General features: G+C 30.9%; 5 protein-coding genes across 7 annotated transcripts in view; 2 read left to right on the forward strand and 3 right to left on the reverse strand.

Annotated features, from left to right (window-relative positions):
• Positions 1 to 25,997, forward strand: part of LOC119603748 (ras-related protein Rab-30) — a 65,131-nt gene extending 39,134 nt beyond the window's left edge. For all 3 annotated transcript variants that reach the window (XM_037955919.1, XM_037955912.1, XM_037955927.1), the window contains exons 2-3: positions 24,763 to 24,938; positions 25,001 to 25,997. In XM_037955919.1, the coding sequence (XP_037811847.1) occupies positions 24,768 to 24,938; positions 25,001 to 25,492 (663 nt within the window). In that variant the 5' untranslated portion in view covers positions 24,763 to 24,767 and the 3' untranslated portion in view covers positions 25,493 to 25,997. The remainder of the gene's footprint in view (positions 1 to 24,762; positions 24,939 to 25,000) is intronic.
• On the reverse strand, positions 9,491 to 9,932 carry LOC119603601. Its single transcript, XM_037955681.1, has one exon. The coding sequence runs from the start codon at positions 9,899 to 9,901 to the stop codon at positions 9,491 to 9,493; it is 411 nt and encodes a 136-aa protein (XP_037811609.1). The 5' UTR covers positions 9,902 to 9,932.
• LOC119603608 (uncharacterized protein K02A2.6-like) lies at positions 12,911 to 14,008 on the reverse strand. The gene is made up of 3 exons (XM_037955694.1): positions 13,971 to 14,008; positions 13,491 to 13,924; positions 12,911 to 13,071 (listed from the first exon to the last, which is right to left on the reverse strand). The coding sequence occupies exons 1-3, from the start codon at positions 14,006 to 14,008 to the stop codon at positions 12,911 to 12,913; spliced, it is 633 nt and encodes a 210-aa protein (XP_037811622.1).
• On the reverse strand, positions 14,065 to 15,135 carry LOC119603613 (uncharacterized protein K02A2.6-like). The gene has a single exon (XM_037955706.1). The coding sequence runs from the start codon at positions 15,133 to 15,135 to the stop codon at positions 14,065 to 14,067; it is 1,071 nt and encodes a 356-aa protein (XP_037811634.1).
• LOC119603618 (tigger transposable element-derived protein 6-like) lies at positions 19,909 to 24,652 on the forward strand. Its single transcript, XM_037955720.1, has 2 exons — positions 19,909 to 21,241; positions 24,594 to 24,652. Exons 1-2 carry the CDS (start codon positions 19,909 to 19,911, stop codon positions 24,650 to 24,652), a joined length of 1,392 nt encoding a protein of 463 aa, XP_037811648.1.
• Positions 25,998 to 26,936: the final 939 nt, after the last annotated feature.

The following is a 26,936-nucleotide window of genomic DNA, read 5'->3' on the forward strand; positions in this document are numbered from 1 at the left end:
CTTCTGCTTTTGTTTTTATCGTATTTCCTCCTAAAGGAATGTTTTGGTTTCGACATTGTTTAAACCATTTAGATACACATTGCTCAACGTCTTCATATTCAGCAAGACGCATTCTTTTGCACTTTAAAGTTTTATTATTACAAATAGTCTCTCGATTTTTTAAAATTGTAGAAAGAGTACTTGGCGCTATATTAAACTGTTTAGCAATTTCTTGCTTAGATTTGTCACCACGATCAACGGCATAAATTATAGAAATCTTTTCACCTATAGAAATTGATCTACGCTTTAATGAACTCATTTTGACAAGAATCAAAACAAAACTGACTAGTTTTATGACGTATTACGCATGTGTCCACTATTAAAATTTTTTGGTAACGGGACTTTGCTTACAATTTTATTTTGCTTTACTATGACTTCGTTATATAGAGGCTTTTGAATGAGTACTTCGCTATATAGAGGCTAATGACAATTGCAAACAGATTTAGTCTTTGTTGTTTTTGAATCGGGACTAACTTTACTCAAAATTTAATTTTGTTTTATTCTCACTTCGTTATATAGAGGCTTTTGAATGAATACTTCGCTATATAGAGGCTTTGCATAGCCACACGTTTAAACTTCGTTGTTCTTGTAACGGGACTGATTTTGCTTTAAATGTAATTTTGGTTTATTATTAATTCGTTGTATTAAGGCTTTTGAAAGAATTATTCGCTATATAGAGGTTTTATGGCTTAGTATTTCTTCGTTATAGCTATAGTGCATTTTTGTATGAAAAACTTTGCAATAAAGAAGTTTTTTCAAGGGACTGAGAAAATAATTCGTTATATTGAGTTTTTCGTTATAACGAGGTTCGTTATATCGAAGTTTTACTGTACTTGGTTTGCGATATTGTGTGTACATTATACATGTTTGTGGAAAAGTAGATATTCCTACATTCTTACCGGTATACCTAGTAAGTAAAATTGTTTCTACTGGCTGGAACACAAGTGTATCAAAAAGTATCTACAACAACTTTCTAGTTTAAATACTTGTGTATTAAGAAGTATCTAAATATATATTTAAAAATGCTACCCACATACATGTATCTACAAATTCATTCATAAGTATAAGGCCTTTCCAATTATCACTAGGTCATGATCCTAATTTTAAGCAATAAATTTTGCTTAAAATTCATCTAAAGATTGAAAAAATGTTCATCCAAAAAATATTTTTCAATAAATGAAAATTTTTTGTTGATTAAATTACAGCACACTTGATTTTTTTATATTTAAATTTTCCGTTCTCATATACAATGTTAATCACAAGTATGTATATTAAGATGTAATGAAAAAAAAAAATAATTTAAAAAAATTAAACTTCATATCCAGATTTTATATACAAGTAAATCTAATTGTAAGTAACGCAAAGTAAAGCACACAACATTGGTTAGACCTGGTCCACACTAGGAAACTTTTGTTGAGAAACTTTTTCTTAATTCTCTTTTGAAGTTTCCTTAATGTCCACACATGAAAACTTTTGTTTCAGAAACTACGTATTAATTGCATTGATTTGTTGTTGTACGAATGAGAAGAATAAAACAAAACAAGTTTCCGAGTACGGGAAACTCCGTACCGCGAGAGAGATGAATGATATTCTTTCTCTTTCTCTCTCACGCAAAATCAAAAGTTTCCCAAAAAAAGTTTCCTAGTGTGGACCGGCAGTTACAATTCCTAGTACTCTGAAAATTTTCTGTCGGGTTATGTTAATTTCATTGGTTTTTTACCAACATTTTAGAGATTTTTTACATCCTTTTCATCCTTTAACTAGGTTTTAATTTTTAAGGAAATGATTGGTTTTTCAAAGCGAATAATATGTTATCGCATTTTTAGATGTGATTAAGATGTCGTTTGTAAACTATGACTTCCATCGTTTTTTTTTTTTTTTTTTGCAAATATATTAGGGTTTCCCGAGGAACAGCCTTTTTATGAATCTCATGTAGGCATACCTCTCAATCAATGTGTATTAATGTACTGAACTGGACAAAAATAAAAATTATTTTTTTTAGTATGGTCATCAGTTCCCCACCAGCGATTGAAAATTCTGACCTCAGATAATATGTTGAAGAATAAATATCTCCAATTTTTTTTGAAATGGATCTCAAAAATGACCTAACTTTGAGCTGTACACGTTCAAATGTTATTATAATTTCTACAGAGAATTTTCTACATTATGGTTAAAGATAATTTTGCTTTATTTTTAGTTGTTTCGAGTTATAGTGCATTATTTTTTTTACTGCAATATTTTTAAATCTTTATAATTTTAATATCGATAAAGATTATGTCATATTTTTTATCTTTAATGTTAACTAAAAAACAATAACTTTTTATTACACCATTTATTGGGTGCGCCGGTAGTCTAGTTGGAACTGTGCTATCTCATCAGTCTGGGGGTTGTGGGTTCGATTCCAACCGGAAACTCTAATCTGCTTCACTACAACGGCTATATGTTCATCGTCATCGTGCACGGTAAATTAAGCCCTTAGTGTTACATATACTTCGAAGTCCTAATTTTTCACCAATGACTTTTCTACATTATTATCTAGGTTTAATTTAATGGAATTCTTAGATTATAAATGTGAAAATATGCAATCGCATTTTTAGATGTGATTAAAATGCCGTTTGTAAAGTATGACTTCGATTTTTTTTTTGCTGGGATATACATACATTAGGGTGTTCCGTGGACCACTTTTTTGGATGAATATCTCTCAAACGATGCGTCTTAATGTACTACATTTTTGAAAAGGTTCTCAGTTCCTACGATTGAAAATCTTAATCTCATTACAATATGTTCAAAAATAATTTTGTGCAATCTTTTTGAAATGGGTGTCAAAAATTCCGTAATTTTGAGCTTATCACGGGAAAAATAATTAAAATTTTTGTTAGTGTATTTCTGGTATGCAATCGACTTTTATTGTATTATAAAGGGCACATAAATTTCAAAAAATCCTAAAAAATTCTGAAATGGACTAAACCAAATGCCAAACTATTTCTTAAATATTTTTCGGTATGAGCTAAAAAATACGACAATTTTGACACCCATTTCGATAAAAAGCCAAAATCATATTTTGGTCCAAAAATATTCTACAAAAATGTTAAAATTATTTTTGCCGTAATCAGCAGAACATTACGGTACTTTTGAGACCCATTTTGGAAAAATCGAAGACATTTTATTTTTCAAAAATTATACTGAGGTTAGGATTTTCAATCGCTGGTAGAAAGCTGAGGAACAGTCGAAAAAAAAATATTTTTAGTTTTCTCGTGTTCAGTACATTAATGCGCATAGCACAGTGGTATAGGAAAAAAAAAGAGGGAAATAATTCGGTAACTTCTAAACGGTTAATCCGATTTTAATGAAATTTGGTATGCACAAAGAGGAGGTGTTGTCGAGTTTAGGTTTTGAATTTGGACCTTATAGGCCAACCAGGGGCCCGGCGGGGGGTCCTCAAATTAGGACACCTCGGCTATGTTAAATTTTTAAAACGATCCTATTTCTTCATTTGAGTTCCGATTTAAAAAAAATTTCGTATATAGAATCTCCTCATCGAGCACTATAAAAAATGTCGTCGTAGCAGTAAATTATCTCTTATAGTTTAGGAGATATTCGCATTTGAATATTAAAATTTTAAAATTTTTACCGTCCTTACTTTAGTTTTTTTGATAATAGCAGGTCCAAATATTTCCGATTTTCGCCATTTTTTTTATTTGCTTAACAACAAGTTTATATACCAAGCAGTGAAAGAATTATGTAAAAATCATGACTGAGTCCAAAGTTATAGGCATTTAAATTTAAAAAATTAAAAAAAGGCGATTTTTTGTCATTTTTTTGGGAAAAAAGTATCTTTTTCTTTTTAAGTTATCTAAAAAGTTTCTAAGAAGATGTATATAGAATTTATACTTTTTGGAAAGCTGACTTTACATAAAATACGATAAATGAAACAAAACCTAAAAATTTTTGATACCGAGGGGACCAGGTCCATCCAAAAAAACCCTATTTTTTATGGAAAATTAAATTTTGAGCAAAAATTCTCAAATCGCATAGTCGATATCAAATTATAGTGACCTGTTTTATATGACCCAATAAGTTCTTAATCATTTTGTAACGGGTTTCGATAACCCCGCCCCTGGTATGGATATAATAGGCAAAAAACCAAAAAATCCCATTTTTGGGATTTTTTAAAACTTTTTTGGGAATTCCGGGATTTCTAATAAGAAAATTCGAAATTTTTATTTAATTTTGGATTTTGAGTAAAAAAATCTACCTAACTGTAAAATTTCATCAAAAAATATTCATAAATAAAATTTTTATTGCAATTTGAAAAATTTGTATCTTCGCAAAAACTGAATAAAAAACATTTTTTAATTTTTTTTAAAAAAAGTATTCCGCGAATTTTTTAATTTTCAAAAATTATATACAGTTTTGAAAAATAGACAAAATTACCTTTCCATTGATATATAACATGCCTACCTAATGTTTTTTAAGTGACAAATTAATTAGGGAAAACTCAACATCTTTTAGAAAATTTACCTAGCACTATTATTTTCATCCATAAGGTTAACTCTTAAATTTGTTACATATATGGATGAAAATAATAGTGCTAGGTAAATTTTCTAAAAGATGTTGAGTTTTCCTTAATTAATTTGTCACTTAAAAAACATTAGGTAGGCATGTTATATATCAATGGAAAGGTAATTTTGTCTATTTTTCAAAACTGTATATAATTTTTGAAAATTAAAAAATTCGCGGAATACTTTTTTTAAAAAAAATTAAAAAATGTTTTTTATTCAGTTTTTGCGAAGATACAAATTTTTCAAATTGCAATAAAAATTTTATTTATGAATATTTTTTGATGAAATTTTACAGTTAGGTAGATTTTTTTACTCAAAATCCAAAATTAAATAAAAATTTCGAATTTTCTTATTAGAAATCCCGGAATTCCCAAAAAAGTTTTAAAAAATCCCAAAAATGGGATTTTTTGGTTTTTTGCCTATTATATCCATACCAGGGGCGGGGTTATCGAAACCCGTTACAAAATGATTAAGAACTTATTGGGTCATATAAAACAGGTCACTATAATTTGATATCGACTATGCGATTTGAGAATTTTTGCTCAAAATTTAATTTTCCATAAAAAATAGGGTTTTTTTGGATGGACCTGGTCCCCTCGGTATCAAAAATTTTTAGGTTTTGTTTCATTTATCGTATTTTATGTAAAGTCAGCTTTCCAAAAAGTATAAATTCTATATACATCTTCTTAGAAACTTTTTAGATAACTTAAAAAGAAAAAGATACTTTTTTCCCAAAAAAATGACAAAAAATCGCCTTTTTTTAATTTTTTAAATTTAAATGCCTATAACTTTGGACTCAGTCATGATTTTTACATAATTCTTTCACTGCTTGGTATATAAACTTGTTGTTAAGCAAATAAAAAAAAATGGCGAAAATCGGAAATATTTGGACCTGCTATTATCAAAAAAACTAAAGTAAGGACGGTAAAAATTTTAAAATTTTAATATTCAAATGCGAATATCTCCTAAACTATAAGAGATAATTTACAAATTAATTAGGGAAAACTCAACATCTTTTAGAAAATTTACCTAGCACTATTATTTTCATCCATAAGGTTAACTCTTAAATTTGTTACATATATGGATGAAAATAATAGTGCTAGGTAAATTTTCTAAAAGATGTTGAGTTTTCCTTAATTAATTTGTCACTTAAAAAACATTAGGTAGGCATGTTATATATCAATGGAAAGGTAATTTTGTCTATTTTTCAAAACTGTATATAATTTTTGAAAATTAAAAAATTCGCGGAATACTTTTTTTAAAAAAAATTAAAAAATGTTTTTTATTCAGTTTTTGCGAAGATACAAATTTTTCAAATTGCAATAAAAATTTTATTTATGAATATTTTTTGATGAAATTTTACAGTTAGGTAGATTTTTTTACTCAAAATCCAAAATTAAATAAAAATTTCGAATTTTCTTATTAGAAATCCCGGAATTCCCAAAAAAGTTTTAAAAAATCCCAAAAATGGGATTTTTTGGTTTTTTGCCTATTATATCCATACCAGGGGCGGGGTTATCGAAACCCGTTACAAAATGATTAAGAACTTATTGGGTCATATAAAACAGGTCACTATAATTTGATATCGACTATGCGATTTGAGAATTTTTGCTCAAAATTTAATTTTCCATAAAAAATAGGGTTTTTTTGGATGGACCTGGTCCCCTCGGTATCAAAAATTTAGGTTTTGTTTCATTTATCGTATTTTATGTAAAGTCAGCTTTCCAAAAAGTATAAATTCTATATACATCTTCTTAGAAACTTTTTAGATAACTTAAAAAGAAAAAGATACTTTTTTCCCAAAAAAATGACAAAAAATCGCCTTTTTTTAATTTTTTAAATTTAAATGCCTATAACTTTGGACTCAGTCATGATTTTTACATAATTCTTTCACTGCTTGGTATATAAACTTGTTGTTAAGCAAATAAAAAAAAAATGGCGAAAATCGGAAATATTTGGACCTGCTATTATCAAAAAAACTAAAGTAAGGACGGTAAAAATTTTAAAATTTTAATATTCAAATGCGAATATCTCCTAAACTATAAGAGATAATTTACTGCTACGACGACATTTTTTATAGTGCTATAGAGGAGATTCTATATACGAAATTTTTTTTAAATCGGAACTCAAATGAAGAAATAGGATCGTTTTAAAAATTTAACATAGCCGAGGTGTCCTAATTTGAGGACCCCCCGCCGGGCCCCTGGTTGGCCTATAAGGTCCAAATTCAAAACCTAAACTCGACAACACCTCCTCTTTGTGCATACCAAATTTCATTAAAATCGGATTAACCGTTTAGAAGTTACCGAATTATTTCCCTCTTTTTTTTCCTATACCACTGTGCATCGATTAATAGGTATTCCTACATGAAATTGTTAAAAAAGCTGTTCCACTCTAATATACATACAAAACTAGTACTATTGCATAGTATACCAGACTTAAATTTTTAGCTCTATCGGTCAAGAACTGACGGACTTAGAAGGGGTCAAAGTCGGACATTTTGACCATACAGGGTTTTATTCAAATGAGCGTAATTTTCCACCCATTGGTCCTAGCAAAAATTGTCCAAAGGATAGCTATGTTTTTATTGTTTCCAAAAAAAAAAAAAAATTTAAATTTTAATTTAAATTTGGATGAAATTCGCATCCAAATCGATTTTTTGAGTTGGGTCATTTGACACGAAATTGCCCATATGTATGTATGTACGTAGTGTTTATAAAAAACCGACTTTTGGAAAAACCGGTTTTTCGGTTAACCGAAAATTGACCACTTCTAGAAAACCGGTTTGTCGGTTAACCGAGTATAAAAAAACCGGTTAAACCGGTTAACCGAAATGTTTGGAAATCTTTAAAATATTATAATATTTAGTTGAAAAAGTCATTATTATGAATTACTTAATAAGATATTTGCACTTTTTAGTATAGATATGCACATTAATATATCATAAGAAAACAAACTTATATAGATCTGAAGATATTATTGATTCGTTAGGTATATGGAAGTTGCCATAGGAGGGATAAATTGACCTTTGAATATATAATCCATCTATATCAATAGCAAAAATTATGTGCAGAACTATCAAGACAGTGACCTCCCTTCGCTCGCTACGCCTGTGGTTGTTCAAATTACTGTGAATGACTCTTAGGAATATTGACAGGTGTCATTCTGACTTCCTGTCAATCAACCTAAGCGCCATTACAGTTTGTGAAAAACCCCAGCAGCATAAGTTCTCGGACGGCAACAACAATCCTTATGTTTCGATAAATAAAGTCCGTTTTGAGAACGTTTGTGAAACTTCTCGATTTTTATTATACTCACGCAGTAAACAAGTAAGTGCATCCTGAATTTTACCATCAATGTTATTTATCCGTCTTAATAAATAACAAATTTCTTCATATAATGGTTGGAATTTGTTTAAATAGTTAATTTTTTATTGGTTTAAATGCCAACTTTTTACTAATTTCCTGATTATCTGAAATTGTAAATCTCCATTTTATATACATTACATTTGTTTAACAATCTTAGGTCTGTTTTCATATGCACAAACGGAAATAATGTTTAGAATTATCTATCCAAAATGTTTAAAAACCACAATAAAAAATCAGAGAAAACATACAATTTTGTACCAAAAATTTGTTTTTTTTTGGAACCGGTTAACCGAGACTTAAAACCCGGATAACCCGGTTAACCGAAAACCAATGTTTTAAAAAAACCGGTTTGCGAAAAACCGAAATATGCAATAAAAACCGGTTTTTCGGTTATCCGGTTAACCGGTTTATAAACACTATATGTACGTATGTAGTATAAATATATCCAATGTTGCCATATATGAAGATTTATTCTTCATTTTGTAGTTTTTGAGTTGGTGTGAAGATTAGAAGATTTTTATACCAAAAAAGAAGATTTTTATAAAGTTGGAATTTTGATGTTTTTTACTCTATCAGGAACAATTTTATGTTGTCAGGCCCTTTCGTAGTACCGAAAAAAAGACTTCCAGCCCATAAAGTGCAATGTTGTAAAACTAGAGGCCTTCATTTCTAAACGTAATCGGTTTTGGAAGTTCATTAAATTAGAAAAACGCGTGTCACTAACTAACTTTTTCACCTTCTTTTTATGTTTTTGTCTATAGCTTTAAACATTTAGACAATATTCGTTATTGTATTAACTAAAGACACTTAGGAGATAAAGTCTTTAGAAGCTTATCCGTGTGACATTGCTTTACGTATTAGAACTTGGTTGTTGAAATTTGTCACAAATATCAGTTTTTGGATAGGCACATTCGCACTTACAAATTGAGTTTTTTATTAATTTGAAACATAAATTCGGAAGAGTATGGAAAAATATTGGCTAAGATTCTGTAATTGAATGAATAAATAAATAAAATTCTGTAATTGAATGAATAAATAAATAAAATTCTGTAATTGAATGAATAAATAAATAAAATAAATCATGCTCGTAGAATTCAGATATTAACTGATTTTTTCTTAAATTTTACTAATTCGCAACTTTTCAAAAACTATAACCAACACGCTATAAGAATTATGAAATGAAATATATATATATTCTTTATACAAATTTTTTACGTTACCGAAAGTTTCGTATTACAAAATGAGGGAGTAAATCTTATGGTATGTATTTAAAGCTCTGAATTTTAATTATTTTTACAATAATGTGTGTTGTACTTTTTATGCTTGTGTAAATAAAAGACAACTTTTAATATTAAACTTAAAATCTATTTATTAAAGAATATTACAAAACTATAAAAAAGACGCGTAGTTGAGATGGACGGTTAAAAGCAATTATATAAGTATAATTCAAATGTGACAGTAGTAAATAACAATGCCAGATTGTAAAGTGGTTGACAGGGTTACCCCAAACATCTCCCTTCTTTAAGTTGCTTGAGGTGATCTAGAAATAGGGTCAACTGGTTGTCTACGGGAAACAATACGTTGAGGCTTGCATAGTGGTGAAGTAGGAGGTGTCACAAAGTTGTCCATAGCTACAGGTGAAGCAATCTGGTAATCATTCAGTAGTATATCCAATGGTAGTTGGGAATTTTCCATTTGTAGTGTGTCCTCAGTTGGAGTTCTCAATCTTAGTTGATCTGCATGAGCTCGAACAAGAATTTTACTATCTCCAACATTAATTAAAGTGTTGTAAATTACATTGCCCACTTTTTCTATTATTTCTCCTGGAACCTGATAACTTTTATTGAATCTGAAGTTTTTCGCGTATACCAGGTCTCCGGTGTTATAAATTCTCTTTTTGGTTCCATGCTTTTTGTTGTACTGAGTTTCCATCTTTTCGTCTCGTAACAAAGCATTAGGTACGGGTTTTAATATAACATCGAAAACGGTTCTCATTTTACGTCCTATGAAAGATTCTGCGGGAGAAAGTTTGCTTGGTGAGTTGCGGTAAGGAGTTGAACGGTAGACTTCTAAAAATGTCTGAAGTGCTTCGGCGGACGTTCCTTCCTTATCAGATTTTTTTAAAGCAAGTTTGAGAGTGTCGACAAATTTTTTCCGCCTGGCCATTAGAGCTGGAGTGGAATCTTACAGTCTTGGTGTGTTGGATGCCTCCTTGCATGCACCAAGATTTAAAATTCTCAGAACAGAATTGTGTCCCATTGTCTGAGACAATTTGTTCGGGGTTGCCGAATTGGGAACAAAACTCACTGAGTAATTTTATCGTCGCAAGTGTTGTCATTGTATTTGTCTCGTAAATTGCTGGATACTTTGAGTAAGCGTCTACAATAACTAAGTAATATTTACCTTTCACGGGTCCAGCATAATCGATATGTACTCGTTCAAGAGGACGTGTTGTCAAAGGCCGCGAACAGAGATCTGTTCTTACTGGATTTGTAGCATTAAGTTGACAATTTGCACACTTTTTATTATAGTCCTCAATATCTTTGTCGATATTCGGCCAGTACACATGGCTTCTAGCGATGGTTTTGCTTCTTTCAGCTGAGATGTGTCCTTTATGTAGCTGCTTGAGTATTCTGAGTCGAAAAAATTGTTGGAACTACAATACGTGTTGAATAGTATGACGTCAATTTTTGAGAGTGAATCTCGTCTGTTGTAGAATGGAAGTAATGATGAATCTATACTTTTATTTTCAGGCCAACCATGATTAATGTTGTGAATAACGTTCTGAATAGTAGCATCATTTTTGATTTCCTGAACGACCATGTTGTAAGAAACAGGAATAGCTGAAACAGATTCGTTGAGGTCACTTCTGATATCATTATCTATAGAAATTGATGCGATGATAAAATCATCAGATGGTTTTCATGATTGTCAATGAGACATCACAATACGTCGGCATGCCCAAAATCTTGTGTGTTGGTGTATTTTATCTCGAAGTCGTATGCAAGTAAAATAAGTGCCCAACGTTGTAAACGATTGGCGGTATAAACGGGAATACCCTTCTTGGAACCAAAAATTGTCAATAACGGTTTGTGGTCTGTGTGAAGTGTAAACTTCCTTCCAAAAAGCATTTTGTGAAAACGTTGCACAGTGGTATAGGAAAAAAAAAGAGGGAAATAATTCGGTAACTTCTAAACGGTTAATCCGATTTTAATGAAATTTGGTATGCACAAAGAGGAGGTGTTGTCGAGTTTAGCTTTTGAATTTGGACCTTATAGGCAAACCTGGGGCCCGGCGGGGGGTCCTCAAATTAGGACACCTCGGCTATGTTAAATTTTTAAAACGATCCTATTTCTTCATTTGAGTTCTTATATAGAATCTCCTCATCGAGCATATAAAAAATGTCGTCGTAGCAGTAAATTATCTCTTATAGTTTAGGAGATATTCGCATTTGAAAATTAAAATTTTAAAATTTTTACCGTCCTTACTTTAGTTTTTTTGATAATAGCGGGTCCAAATATTCCCGATTTTCGCCATTTTTTTTTATTCGCTTAACAACAAGTTTATATATCAAGCAGTGAAAGAATTATGTAAAAGTCATGACTGAGTCCAAAGTTATAGGCATTTTAATTTAAAAAATAAAAAAAGGCGATTTTTTGTCATTTTTTTGGGAAAAAAGTATCTTTTTCTTTTTAAGTTATCTAAAAAGTTTCTAAGAAGATGTATATAGAATTTATATTTTTTGGAAAGCTGACTTTACATAAAGTACGATAAATGAAACAAAACCTAAAAATTTTTGATACTGAGGGGACCAGGTCCATCCAAAAAACCCTATTTTTTATGGAAAATTCAATTTTGAGCAAAAATTCTCAAATCGCATAGTCGATATCAAATTATAGTGACCTGTTTTATATGACCCAATATGTTCTTAATCATTTTGTAACGGGTTTCGATAACCCCGCCCCTGGTATGGATATAATAGGCAAAAAACCAAAAAATCCCATTTTTGGGATTTTTTAAAACTTTTTTGGGAATTCCGGGATTTCTAATAAGAAAATTCGAAATTTTTATTTAATTTTGGATTTTGAGTAAAAAAATCTACCTAACTGTAAAATTTCATCAAAAAATATTCATAAATAAAATTTTTATTGCAATTTGAAAAATTTGTATCTTCGCAAAAACTGAATAAAAAACATTTTTTAATTTTTTTTAAAAAAAGTATTCCGCGAATTTTTTAATTTTCAAAAATTATACAGTTTTGAAAAATAGACAAAATTACCTTTCCATTGATATATAACATGCCTACCTAATGTTTTTTAAGTGACAAATTAATTAGGGAAAACTCATCATCTTTTAGAAAATTTACATAGCATTTTTTTTAAAAAAAGTATTCCGCGAATTTTTTAATTTTCAAAAATTATACACAGTTTTGAAAAATAGACAAAATTACCTTTCCATTGATATATAACATGCCTACCTAATGTTTTTTAAGTGACAAATTAATTAGGGAAAACTCAACATCTTTTAGAAAATTTACATAGCACTGGCGAAAATCGGGAATATTTGGACCCGCTATTATCAAAAAAACTAAAGTAAGGACGGTAAAAATTTTAAAATTTTAATTTTCAAATGCGAATATCTCCTAAACTATAAGAGATAATTTACTGCTACGACGACATTTTTTATAGTGCTCGATGATGAGATTCTATATACGAAATTTTTTTTAAATCGGAACTCAAATGAAGAAATAGGATCGTTTTAAAAATTTAACATAGCCGAGGTGTCCTAATTTGAGGACCCCCCGCCGGGCCCCTGGTTGGCCTATAAGGTCCAAATTCAAAACCTAAACTCGACAACGCCTCCTCTTTGGGCATACCAAATTTCATTAAAATCGGATTAACCGTTTAGAAGTTACCGAATTATTTCCCTCTTTTTTTTTTCCTATACCACTGTGCGTTGCACAGCAAATCCATCCTTATCTATTTGGCTGTAGTTCTTTTCGGCTGGTGTTAAGGAACGGGATACATGATGTATGGCTTTGATGCTGTTATCGGGAAAAGTGTGGTATATGACTGCCCCGATACCATGGGAGGATGCATCAGCTGCGACATGTATTGTCAAGTTTGGGTTGTAATGCGTCAGAAGTAATTCTGATGTCAGAATGCTTTTAAATTCGTCTAGAGATCTTTGACACTGTGTTGTCCATTGGAATGGCTGTTCCTTTTTGAGTAAATCATCAATGGGCTTGCGTAAATTTCTTATATGGGAACGTATTTACCGTAATGGTTTATAGAACCTAGCAAGGATCGTACTTCAGTTATATTTTCCGGAATCTTGAGGTTCTGAATTGACTTGATCTTGTCAGGATCTGGTCGTATACAATGACTATTAATAATTTGACCCAAATATGTAATTTGTGGTTTAAAAAATCAGCACTTTTCAAATTTAAGATGAAATCTGAATTCTTGAATGCGCTGCATTAATTTATCAAGATTGATTTTATGTTCAGAAATAGACTTACTTGATAACATTATATCATCTATATAAGCTTTTGCACCATTAATGCCAGCACAGAGCTGGTTCATTATACGTTGGAAGGCCACTGGGGCGGATTTTATACCTGGTGTGAGCCGGTTGAATTTGTATAAACCCTTGTGGGTGTTAACAGTAAGCAAGTCCTTACTTTCGTCATCGACTTCAACTTGAAGATAGGCGTCTGACAAGTCTAAGTGTGTAAACACGGTACTGTCGTGACAGTGTGATATTTCCTCAGGCATTGACAAAGGATATTGGTTTGGCTCTATCATATTGTTGAGACCGGTAGAGTAGTCTCCACAAATTCTTGTCTTACCATTTCTTCGGCTAACAACGATTGGTGCAGCCCATTTAGATGTATCTACGGGAGTAATTATACCTGCATCTTCAAGTCTTTGAAGCTCAGTTTCGATTTCCGTCCTGACAGCATAGGGAACAGTACGTTTGGGTATATATACTTCCTTACAGTTCGGTAGTAGTTGTATACGGACTTTGGTGGTACATAGTCCTAATGACGAATTATCAAATACGGCAGGGTATTTTACCTTGATTTCAGAAATTTAAAATTTAATCTGACGACACCAAGCTGATATTGGTTGATCCCAAAGCTTAAATGATTCGATCCAATTTATGCCCATAATATTCAATTCTTCGATGTCAGTAATGTAGCATTGAAGGTCCATTGTAGCATCGCCGTGAGAAACAAAGCAATTGAATTTGGCGAGAAGATTGATTTTGTTAGTGTTGACTTCGTTGGCGCTGTCATTGGTAGTGAATGCCTCAGGCTTACCAATAGTTTCCCAAGTTGTTGTTGATATTATTGATATGTCAGATGCAGTATCAATCTGTAATCGAACGGGTTGATTATTAATCCCCAATTCAATGTATTTGCGTAGTTCTTGGAACTGTAACCGTTTTGTAGAATATACGGCGTTGGTGCGGTAGCTTGACTTTGAAGTGTTGAACTTCTTTGGCGTTTTAGTTTTGATGTTGCCGTTGTTATTGTCAGTGTAATTTGTTTTGGGTGTATAACCATTTTTAGAACTGGCACAATAATTGCCTTTATGTCCCATTTGATTTGAACACTTGTGCTTGTTAAATGGACAGAACTTGACATAATGTAGGTCTCCACATAGCCAACATGGTAGTTTCGGTACCTTAGTAGTAGGCTGGGGCTTTTTCATGGACTTACCAATAGCACATACACTTTTTGTTTGATGTTCAATCATGGTGTTGTCGGTTTTGAGATCGAGAATTATCTGCGTTTCGTCCACAAGTTGATCTAGATTCATGGAATCCTTTGAGTCATCTAGTAGTTTGAGTAAACGTATGCGAATGTTGTTATCTTTGCCGGACTTGAGACCCAAGACGAAAATAACACATTTGAATTGGTCAATTTTCATTTCGCCCAATTTGAATAGTTCACATTGTAGGTTTACTTTACTGGCGTATTCTCGGAAATCCTCATTATCACCTTTTGCAAGTTGTAAACATTTATAGCGCTGGCTAACCTCTGTGTCTACTTTACCGAAGAGTTTGTTGAGTTTTTCCACTGTCGCCTTGAGAGTCATCTCAGAAGGCTTTTTTGGTAACACGTAGTTTTTAAAACGTTCGTGTACACGGTCGGACATTTTTCTCCAGAGAAGTGCAATCTTGTCTTGTTCTTCAAGAACGCTAGCTTCTCTTTCGAAGACGTGTATAAAACGATTATACCATGCCTGGAAAACTAATCCGCTTTCAGGCTCATAGGCAAAATCTGTCATAGAGTGTGTGAGGGATCCATTAATGCTGGTGCTTGCTTGTTGGTCTGCTGACAAACGTTTTGTTGATTCTTGTACTTGGAGGAGTTTTGCTAGAAAATCCATCATCTGCGTCTGCTGCGCCATAAGTTGAACAATTTTGTCGTCGGACATTATTGCGTTTTAGTCTACTTTCCAGCAACAAATTAGGATTATGTCGTTTTCGCGAAAAATTAAGTCATTAATTTCCGATTTTCACTCGTCGCCACTTTTGTTGTACTTTTTATGCTTGTGTAAATAAAAGACAACTTTTAATATTAAACTTAAAATCTATTTATTAAAGAATATTACAAAACTATAAAAAAAGACGCGTAGTTGAGATGGACGGTTAAAAGCAATTATATAAGTATAATTCAAATGTGACAGTAGTAAATAAGAATGCCAGATTGTAAAGTGGTTGACAGGGTTACCCCTAACAATGTGCAATTTTTATTCAATATAACATAATATGTAACATATTATGTAAATACTTTTTTTAAGAATTTTTTGAAATATTTAGTTGAAACTCGCTATCACTTGTGGGCCCCTCTATCAAAATGGTTAACGCGAACATATATTAACATTTGGAATGTGCCATTTTATTTTTATTAACTTTTAAAAAACTTTGATAATTGTCCATATATTTATGCATTCGAATGTGGTACTTATTTCAATTTTGTTTATTTCGTTTAATATGTTAATACTTTTTACAATTGGCTTATACACATTAAAGAGTTTAGAAACTTTGTTTCTTTTCTACTTAAGGGCCCTTCAGACGATCACACTTTACGTACGACAAGTCTAATGAAAAAGTAAAATGAAATTCCATCCGTATGACAAAAAAGAGAATAAAAGTCGTATGATTTATATTTTTTGTGTTTACACGATTGGTATAAAACAATAAAAAAAGTAAGATGGAAACAGTTGTTTCACTTTTTTTGTATGTGTTTACATAAAAATACATCCCTGATCTAATGCGACTTGCTTGTTTTTTAAATCATTTCAAAAAATGAAGAGAGCCATACGACTGCCAAATTTTCCATCCGTATTTTCTCTCAATGTCTGATGGTTTTATTACTTTAGTAGTTACCAGGGTACACTAAACAGGTATATGCATCACTACAACACTACAAAAACAACATGTATTTTGTTTTTGTACTTGTATGAGCTCAATGTCAAAATAAATACAAATATTTTTTTAAGTTAATCTTAAAAAAAATGCAGTGATTTTAAATGGAATTTTAAGGGATATACATACATGTTTATATACTTATATTAAGCTGTGTATATGGATCCTGTTTAGCTCCAACAAGATTCCCAAGATTTTTTATAAAAATAAAACAAAGAATATTTCAAATTTATTAGAGATGAAGATCTCTTTTTATTTCAACCAAAATATTACCTCGTAGAACTAGATGGTTTTCATAAGTAATATGCACGTAGTGCTTGTGTCGTAGAGAAATCAAAAGTGATTAATAATGTCAAAACGAATCAAGCATAAATTTGGTGGCAAACAATATTTAAGCACCGTTAGCGGTTAGAATCTTCCAACAAAGTTGCAATAAAGAGGAGCTTTATAAGATTCTAACGTTGTTATAAAAAGTAGTTACATCAATTCTAACTTAAACAGATCCTATTGGTAAATGTTATAGAGGACTTGGCAGAGGACCTGGCAATGGACCAAAAAAAAGCAAGATTTTTAATATCTGGAATAACCAGATTTGTGCCACTTAATTTGTATCTTTAGCTACCAAAGATTGGCTAACGAAAGTGGACCAGGCAACGGCCGCAATACTAAAGATTGTTGATATATGAATTGGCCTGATTTGTGCCAATAAAGTTGTGTCGTGGCTACCAAAGTTTGGCTAACGACAACGGCCTTGGCAACGTGGGGCAATATGGAGGAGTGTTGATATCTGGAATGACCTGATTTGTACCATTAAAGTTCTGTTCTAAACGGATAAAGTTTGGCTAAAGACAGCGGACCTAACAAAGGGCGCAATGCGGAAGATGCTTGAAATTAATTTTTTGTGCAAACTTGTTACAATAATTTCAAATATACAAAACCAAATTTTGACAGAGAAGGTATGCAAATAAGAAAACAAAAAAATTATCAGCTGTTCAATTGCATATACATACCTGTTTAGTGTACACTGGTAGTTACATTTGAATTTTGTGAGCTTTTAGTAAGATTTTTAATATACAGAAAGGAAGGAAAAATTTATAAAACCCTTTATGAAATGGTTGTTAAAGGGTAAAAATTTATACTAGAGTATATTGAGTATAGGTTTATTACTGGAGTTCATTTATATGTAAATATTGAGAGAACTGGCATCTCCTGTTGAAGTTTATGGTTAATCTATTTATCTTATCTTGAACAAGTTCAATGCCAGATAGCGTGTGGAGTCGTTGTTGAAAATAATGCCAAGGAAGATTATATTAATGAAAGACCAATGAAATATACATAAGCGTTTCATTGAAAGAATGTGGTTTATTTTTGACATATAAATATCGGATTTTTACAGCTTCTAAAGATAAGATTAGATGTAGTTCAAAGTTGTCAAAAATGAACCACAGCCCTCCAATGACACGCTAATGTAATATTCATAGGTTTTTCACCTGAATTTGAAGCACTTCGGGTTACTAGTTGCCAGCAAAAAATAATTGATGTCATACTTTACAAACAACATCTTAATCACATCTAAAAATGCGATTACATATTTTTCGCTTTTATAAACCAAATATTTCTTTACAAATAAAAACCGAGTTAAAAGTGAGGAAAGAGATGTTGAAAAGTCACTACAAATAACATATTCGAAGTACATCAAATTTTAGTGAAAAACCAATGAAATTTACATAAGCGTGTCATTGAAAGAATGTGCTTTATTTTTGACATCCAAATATCGGATTTTTACTGCATCTATGAATAAGATTAGATGTAGTTCAAAGTTGTCAAAAATGAACAACATCCCTCCAATGACACGCTAATGTAAAATTCATAGGTTTTTCACCAAAATTGGAAGTTATTTGTGGTGAAAATTCTACTTCTTTTTCCTCACTTTTTTTGCTGGGTTGTGATGAAAATTCTACATACAGTGAATCAACTAAGTTTTTTGCCTACCTTTTTTTAAGAGAATTTTGTTTTTTGTTCATAAATAAAATTCAAAAAAACAGGTAAAAAGTCAATCTATGTTTTCCAATTGAAAATAGATATTGTGTAGAATGGGAAAACCAAGAAAAAAATATTAAAATAAAAATTTTGGTGCATTTATTGTTGCATTTTATTATTTTTCATCAGAATTTGCACGTCAATAAAGTATTTTGCATATTGAAAATTCCAGTTAATTTCGTTGGGTTTTTCAAATTATTTTTTAATTGCTTTTTGGAATTTATTGTTTTATTGTTAAAAGGACACGTGTTTAGTATTTTTCAATTGTAATTTTTAAAAATCATATCCTTATTGTGTGAAACTGTGTAGTTATTTGCGTTAAAAATGTTTAAAGGGAAATAATGAGGCAATTCCAATATAAAAATTAGTTTAGATTCTTAAAAAAAGTGTAAATCAAAAACTATCCAGATCCAACTATGCCTACTGAATTTTATTTATAAAATAAAGCATTCAAAATATGAGGTAGAAAATCAAGATTTTAGCATGTAATAGTTCTATAGTGGTATACGGTGATATCCCCATACTTGTTAGCTTTATTGAATAAGAATCAATATTATACAATTCTAAAAAAAATACACACAGTACTCCCCAAATAGATGGGGTTTCCGTAATGTAGTTTTTGTTTATCAATACAAAATGACCAAAAACCCAGATTATTTTGTTAAAATATGTAGTTTCATACCCCACTAAACATTTTTTCTAGGTCCAAATCCACTGATTTCTAGTATATCATGTATTCTTTTCAAAATTACTTATTATTTTCGAAATAAAATCAAAGAAACAATAGATTTCATGTTAAGTCAAATATTGATAAAATCTTATAGGTATAAAGGATAATAAATCGGTTAAAGAAATGTCCAAATTTAGTCGTACCACTACTTAAATACAGTAAAACTTCGATATAACGAACCTCGTTATAACGAAAAACTCAATATAACGAATTATTTTCTGAGTCCCTTGAAAAAACCTCTTTATTGCAAAGTTTTTCATACAAAAATGCACTATAGCTATAACGAAGAAATACTAAGTCATAAAACCTCTATATAGCGAATAATTCTTTCAAAAGCCTTAATACAACGAATTAATAATAAACCAAAATTACATTTAAAGCAAAATCAGTCCCGTTACAAGAACAACGAAGTCTAAACGTGTGGCTATGCAAAGCCTCTATATAGCGAAGTATTCATTCAAAAGCCTCTATATAACGAAGTGAGAATAAAACAAAATTAAATTTTGAGTAAAGTTAGTCCCGATTCAAAAACAACAAAGACTAAATCTGTTTGCAATTGTCATTAGCCTCTATATAGCGAAGTACTCATTCAAAAGCCTCTATATAACGAAGTCTTAGTAAAGCAAAATAAAATTGTAAGCAAAGTCCCGTTACCAAAAATTTTTAATAGTGGACACATGCGTAATACGTCATAAAACTAGTCAGTTTTGTTTTGATTCTTGTCAAAATGAGTTCATTAAAGCGTAGATCAATTTCTATAGGTGAAAAGATTTCTATAATTGATGCCGTTGATCGTGGTGACAAATCTAAGCAAGAAATTGCTAAACAGTTTAATATAGCGCCAAGTACTCTTTCTACAATTTTAAAAAATCGAGAGACTATTTGTAACAATAAAACTTTAAAGTGCAAAAGAATGCGTTTTGCTGAATATGAAGACGTTGAGCAATGTGTATCTAAATGGTTTAAACAATGTCGAAACCAAAACATTCCTTTAGGAGGAAATACGATAAAAACAAAAGCAGAAGAGTTTGCAGGACTTTTGGGACACAAAGATTTTAAAGCTAGTAACGGTTGGCTTGATAATTTTAAAAAACGCCATGATATCGGATTTCGAAAAGTGAGTGGAGAAAGTGCCAGTGTAAGTGATAAAGTTTGTTCTGATTGGAAAAAACTGTTACCAAGTTTGTTAGCAGAATATGAACCGCACAATATTTTTAATGCAGACGAAACTGGATTATTTTTTAAATGCGCTCCAGATCGAACAATGGCGTTCAAGTCCGAGAAATGTCACGGTGGAAAACACAGTAAAGAAAGACTATCCATTCTATTTACTGTTAACATTACAGGCTCTGAAAAGAGAAAATTGCTTGTAATCGGAAAATCGGCCAATCCAAGATGTTTTAAAAACGTAAAAAGTTTACCAGTTGACAACGATATGACTAAAGCCAATCGTAAAGTCTTATTGTTTGTCGATAACTGCACGGCACATAAAAATGTTCCATCACTTAAATCCATTAAATTACAATTTTTGCCACCAAACGCAACATCGAAACTACAACCTCTAGATTTGGGAATAATAAAGAATTTTAAGCAATTTTATCCCAAAGAGGTGGTCAAAATTTTAATCAACGATCTGGAAGAGGGGCGAAAAAGCTCTATAAATATTTTACAAGGAATAAGAATGGCACACAAAGCATGGGAAAGTGTTCAAAAATCAACAATTTTTAATTGCTTTGCGACTTGTGGCTTTGTCGAGCGCTCTGATATTTTAATTACAGAAAATGTTTGCATTCAAGACAGCGAAGAATGGCTTATTCTCAAAAACCATTTTAATTTAACAGAACAGTTTGATGATTTTGTGAATTTCGATGACAATATTACTTCCACTGGGTCCCTTACCGATGATGACATTATTATTAGTGTAACGAAACTACAAGATAATGGAGAGCAGGAGGAAGAGGAAACTGAAGAAATGGAAAATATTGTAACAGCTAAAGAAGCAAAAATAATTATCGGAAAACTGCAAACATTTCTGGAGGCACAGGATTCTACACCACTAAGTACATTCAATAGCTTAGCTTCAGTCGAAAAAAGTATTGATGATTGTATTAGAAACTTTCGTAAACAAACTAAAATAACACAATATTTTACTAAAATCTAATAAAATAATAAATAAAAAAATTAAATATTTAATTTTCTATTTTATTTTTAAATACATAGTGCATTTTTATTAATACTTTCGAGTAAATAGAATTTGTATAAAAAAACTATAGTTATAACGAATTTTTTTCGTATATCTTCTAATTTCGTTATACCAAGGTTTTGCTGATACATATTTATAACGAATAAGTGGATATAACGAAGTATTTTGCGATCCCCTTCAGATTCGTTGTATCGAAGTTTATCTGTATCTATAAAATTTTATTTTAATATACAGGAGTAATAAAAATGTAAAATTGTATAAAATTATACAGCAATATTAAAAAAATAAACAAAAAACCAAGTTTAGTTTAGTTTAAAAGGGTTGTATACCAAAAAAATGGTATACATCCACTCGGAGACCCAGGAGGGTCCATTGTGATTCCCTTTAAGAAGAAACAAGAAAAATAAATAGAAAGAAGATAGAAAAGCCGGAGAGATAAGTTTGAAATTACTGAATTCCTATCCTAATAGAGAAAGAATGTTGATAGTATTGGAAGGGAATTCTACGAGGTCCGGCGCCTAAATAGCCAATCCACTCCCCTGACAAAACCTAGAATGTCGCCTGTACTACACCTAGATACATCTCCTAGATCATCATGGAATGTTTTTCCTAGCCATTTCCGCCTCAGACTCTGTACACCAGGACAGTCACACAAAATATGTTCTACTGTCTCTAGCTCCTCTTCGTCCTCACACAACCTACAAAACTCCTGTGTGTTAAAGACCCAATTACCCAAAAAGGCTCCTATTGCGCAGTGACCGGTTATCACCCCTACTAGAATTCTAATACTCCTCCTGTCCAATCCTAATAGTGTTCTGGTTGCCTTGGCATTCAACCTCGGCCATAAGGCTTTGGATACCCTGCAATCCATCGTACTATGCTAGGATTGGTTGGAGGAGTTCCTGAATTTGTCGGAAATTAACCTATAATAGTAGCAGATAGGAGGTTTCATCGACCTAACTCCACTATTATTGTCCAGATCTGACCCTTGTCTGGCCAGTTCATCTGCGATCTCATTACCCTGTATATTACAGTGCCCTGGAACCCAACACAACCTGATTGTATACAACTCAGATAGCTCGCGGATAGCATCCCTGCAGCTGCTTACTAATCTGGAATGAACAAAAAACCTAAAAAAGCAAAATACTTTATTGACCTAAAAAATTAACAATACGTTCACATTTTATCAAAAATCTCGTTAGTTAATATCACGATTTTACTTTTTTGGTAGAAAATTAAAATATAAGATATTCTTTAAAAAACACAACAAACAAATTGCTTAACTTTGAAAAAAATAATTGTTCAGACAAAGTTTTTTCTTAAAATTTATAAAATTTTACATAGGCAAATTACTTAATTGATTCACTGTATTTTTCCACACTTTTTTTGCTGGGATATTAATTTGTTGATTTTATCTAATAAATGTGGTATATGATTATTAAAGTTGAGTTTTGGATTAAGTATTATTCCCAAGTACTTGACGTTGTCTTCCCAACTTATGATTCATGAATCGTAGAGGGTTTTTTGGAATACATATGTATTTGTCCTGTTTTACATTTCAATATTGTTATGGTGGTATTTTTACCTTAACAGCTGTTTCTACGATAACTTCATCCTTATCATCATCATCGATTGTTTGTAGAGGAGTATAATATTTTTGGTAGACAGTTCTCTGAGAGCTGTTTGTTATTTGTTTTTTGATGCCTCTTCTAGGCACACAACATCACCGACTCTTCTTCGTTTAATTTTGTTATTTTTTATATTTGAATTTAGTTATTGTGAGATCACAAAAAGTAACCGTAAACTTGTAGAAAAAAATTAGGTTTAAAGAAACACAGTAAATCACGTCTTTGCACATCAAGTGGTAGTGAATGAATGATAATTTACTTATATTTGTTCTAAAATTAATCAAAAGTTTTTATACACATAGAAATATTAGCATATATTGCGAATATATTGTATTTTTTCAAACTTGAATGGACTATATCACTTTCAACAATAATTTTCTAATTATCCTTTTTATTAAACAGTTAAAATATCACATATGTATATGTAGTAAAACCTAAACCTAAAGTTTCGAAAGTGGTCATACCACTTTCAAAATTAACAGTTAATATATAACCATCTTTTAACATCGATGTTTATAACTTTGTAAACTGAATTCTACAGTCTTTTCATAAAGATTCTAAGACTTTTCAATAACAGCGTTTTTGAGTCTTCAATATTATCAGTAACTAATAAAATACTTTCCTCAAAGTAGTTATTAATCCAATTCAATTTCTTCTATTGGGTCTTCAAGATTTCAATCAAATAAATCAAGAAAATCTAATTGTTAATTTGGGAAATTGACATGTAGAAATTTATGTATATAGGACAATTAAAAAAAACACAAAATTCTTGTAATGAATAATACAATAACTCCACTAAAGGTGGATGGTACCGAAATAATGAAGTAAAAACATAATAAAAACTTCATTCATACGTAAAGAGAACAAAAATTCCTATAACAAAGCCTCATTCGTACTATCGAATAGAAAAATTGGGCATCTATTCGTCTATAGAGTAGACAATGCAAAAATTTTGTATTCGTATATATGAACTGCATAGCGCTCAACAGTTCGACAAAGAGTCAATGCATCCGAAAAAGAAAGTGATTTCCACTAACGTCTAACCACCTGGTTGGCTCTAATTCGTCTTTCGTCACGGATGTACTCTTTGTAAACGAGGGTGAAGATAATCGTCACTTTAGTGTCCCCATAAGCTTTTTGTCTGTTTCTTCGTAATCAATGGGGTGACGATTGATTCCTCGTAGGACAAGCACATGTTAAGATAGCTAGTCACCTGGGCAGCCGGTGGCTAGGGGTAACCCTAAGTGGTATGTTAAATAGGTAGTTCGAGACTGTCCGACCGAACTGCTGGGTACTTATTCACTAACATTTTTTTTAAATTCAATTTTTTTTGAAACATTTCTTGGACCAATAGGTGAAAAGTTACACTCATTTGAATAAAACCCTGTATGACCAAAATGTCCAAATTTGACTCACTTTAAGTCCGGCAGTTCAGAGAGGGTCATGCTCAAAATTTTTTTATATTACATATGAGAAAATTTTACTGAAAAAAGCTAAGTTTAAAATGCCTATAAATTAACAATACGACCTAACTTTTTAAAACCCCTTGAGGAATTGCTTCTATTAATTGTCTAATTTCAGATTTCAAAGTGCCTTCTAAGTCGAGTGAAACACAATTGCGCGCTAGATTAGGCATTTGATCCACTCTGGCATGGACTAATAAATAAATTAAGACCCATCCAAACAAAATTGATATTTTTTGGGCACCTTTAGTATTCATATTTTAACCAAAAGCAAATTTTATTTTCAGGTGATATGGAGGACTATAAATTCCTTTTTAAAATTGTGCTTGTTGGTAATGCTGGGGTTGGTAAAACATGTCTAGTTAGACGTTTTACGCAAGGTCTGTTCCCTCCAGGCCAAGGAGCAACAATTGGGGTTGATTTTATGATAAAGACAGTTGAAGTCGATGGTGATAAAATAAAGGTATATTAATGTTAATTAATAAATTCCAGTTTATTGATACTCTATATAATTTCTAATTTCAGTTACAAATTTGGGATACTGCTGGACAAGAGCGATTTCGATCTATTACTCAAAGTTATTATAGATCCGCACACGCTTTGATTCTTGTTTATGACATTAGTTGTCAACCTACATTTGATTGCCTTCCGGATTGGTTACGAGAAATACAGGAGTATGCCAACTCTAAAGTATTAAAGATTTTAGTGGGAAATAAAACTGATAGAGATGACCGCGAAATTCCTACCCAAATTGGTGAAGAATTTGCAAAACAACACGACATGTACTTTTTAGAGACATCAGCAAAAGAAGCTGAAAATGTAGAAAGATTATTTTATGAAATCGCCGCTGAGTTAATTGATCAGGCTCGAAGTAAAGACGGTTCATCTATAACTAATAAAAATTCTGGTGATTCTATAGGGCTGTCTTCTCTTGGTGCAAAGGCGTCTCAGAGCAGCTGCTGTAGTAGTTTTACCAATAACTCTAACGTCAATAATGTACCAAATAATATGACTTAAGATATGTATTAAATATAGGACATTTTAATGTGAAAACGGGGATATCGCAATACGGCATACTAACTAAATTATAATAATTTTTTTATTTATCTATTGTTGTTAATACTCTCAGGTATTTTTTGTGCGGTAAATATTTATCAAATAAAATCGCATAATTAAAATCTGCTTGAAAATATTACACCAGCCAACAAAAAATGCTTCACTTAAAAGCAAAATGTATAATTAAAAAAAAAAAAACACATAAGAGTTAGTATGTATATCAAAATATATGTTTTTTAATTCAATTTCGGTGCGTTCCATTAATTGGATGTAAAAGTTACTCGTTAATCGCTTAATGTGAAATTTTAAGAATTAAGTTAAACATTATTTTTTTCATTAGTTGTGCAAAACTAATTTGCATTAAAAATGTGATTCCACAAATACTTCAATATGGCAGTATGTACTCATTATAGTTTGTATACAAAACATTTTCATTCAGAATAAGAAAACTTCATAAATAGCATAATAATGTTTTTTTTTTCTTCAATATTTAATAATAAATCATTATAGAGGTCTATTATCTACTTATATATTCTATATTTTTTACACACCATCCATCTACTAACGATTTTGTTAAGATAAACAGATAAAATCAGAAATTATAAAGTACCTCGACCATAGTTAAGCATCCATTCTTCATAAAAACTTGTAAAATTCAACAAATTTTGTTGAAAAATATTTGAATTTCTCTTTGGTTTTTTTTTTATTTCGTTATAATTTTTAGACTGCAAATGAAATTTGCAGGGCTCTAATATGTAGTATGCATTGTATAGTAAATATACAATTTCTTTAAATATTTTTTCCGTAAGATTGTAAAAATAGCTTTATAAACTATTTGGGATAATTTTTAACTAATAAGTTACATAGATAAGAAGTACATGATTCGCAAAAATGTCAAATATCATCCCGATCGGAAGACATCGGTTTATAATTAAACATTGTGAGTAAAGGTTGAACCCACCAAAATCGAAGAATTTTTAATCGTTGATATCATCAAAACTAATTGTGAAATCAAAATAAAATTTTGGATTTAAATAGCTTATAGCATCTTAATTTTATTCCAATTAATAGATTTTTAATTGTAAATCTCGTTTTCAGCTTATTCGGAGAAAACTAATTTTGCACGGATATGATAAAAATGAAAATAAAACGCTAAATTATAATATTCCATGATAGGGAAAATTATTAAAAATATTATGTAGCTTTTGTCCACATTATTTTAAGTAGAAAATAAAGACCAAATTTACAAAAAAGCCACCAATTTGTTCTTGTATTCTATATCAACATCTGTTTTTACACGTGGTAAAATTCATGGAGGAAAATGCTTTGAAAATCGGATGTTACCATTTGTATGATTTTACACTACAAGGGCTTTATTTTATCTAAACCTATCCATTTGTCATTA

The sequence above is a fragment of the Lucilia sericata genome, unplaced genomic scaffold (assembly GCF_015586225.1).
Source record: "Lucilia sericata isolate MDLA Ls3-8-SP2 unplaced genomic scaffold, ASM1558622v1 Contig000010F_arrow, whole genome shotgun sequence".
NCBI classification, from domain to species: Eukaryota; Metazoa; Arthropoda; class Insecta; order Diptera; family Calliphoridae; genus Lucilia; species Lucilia sericata.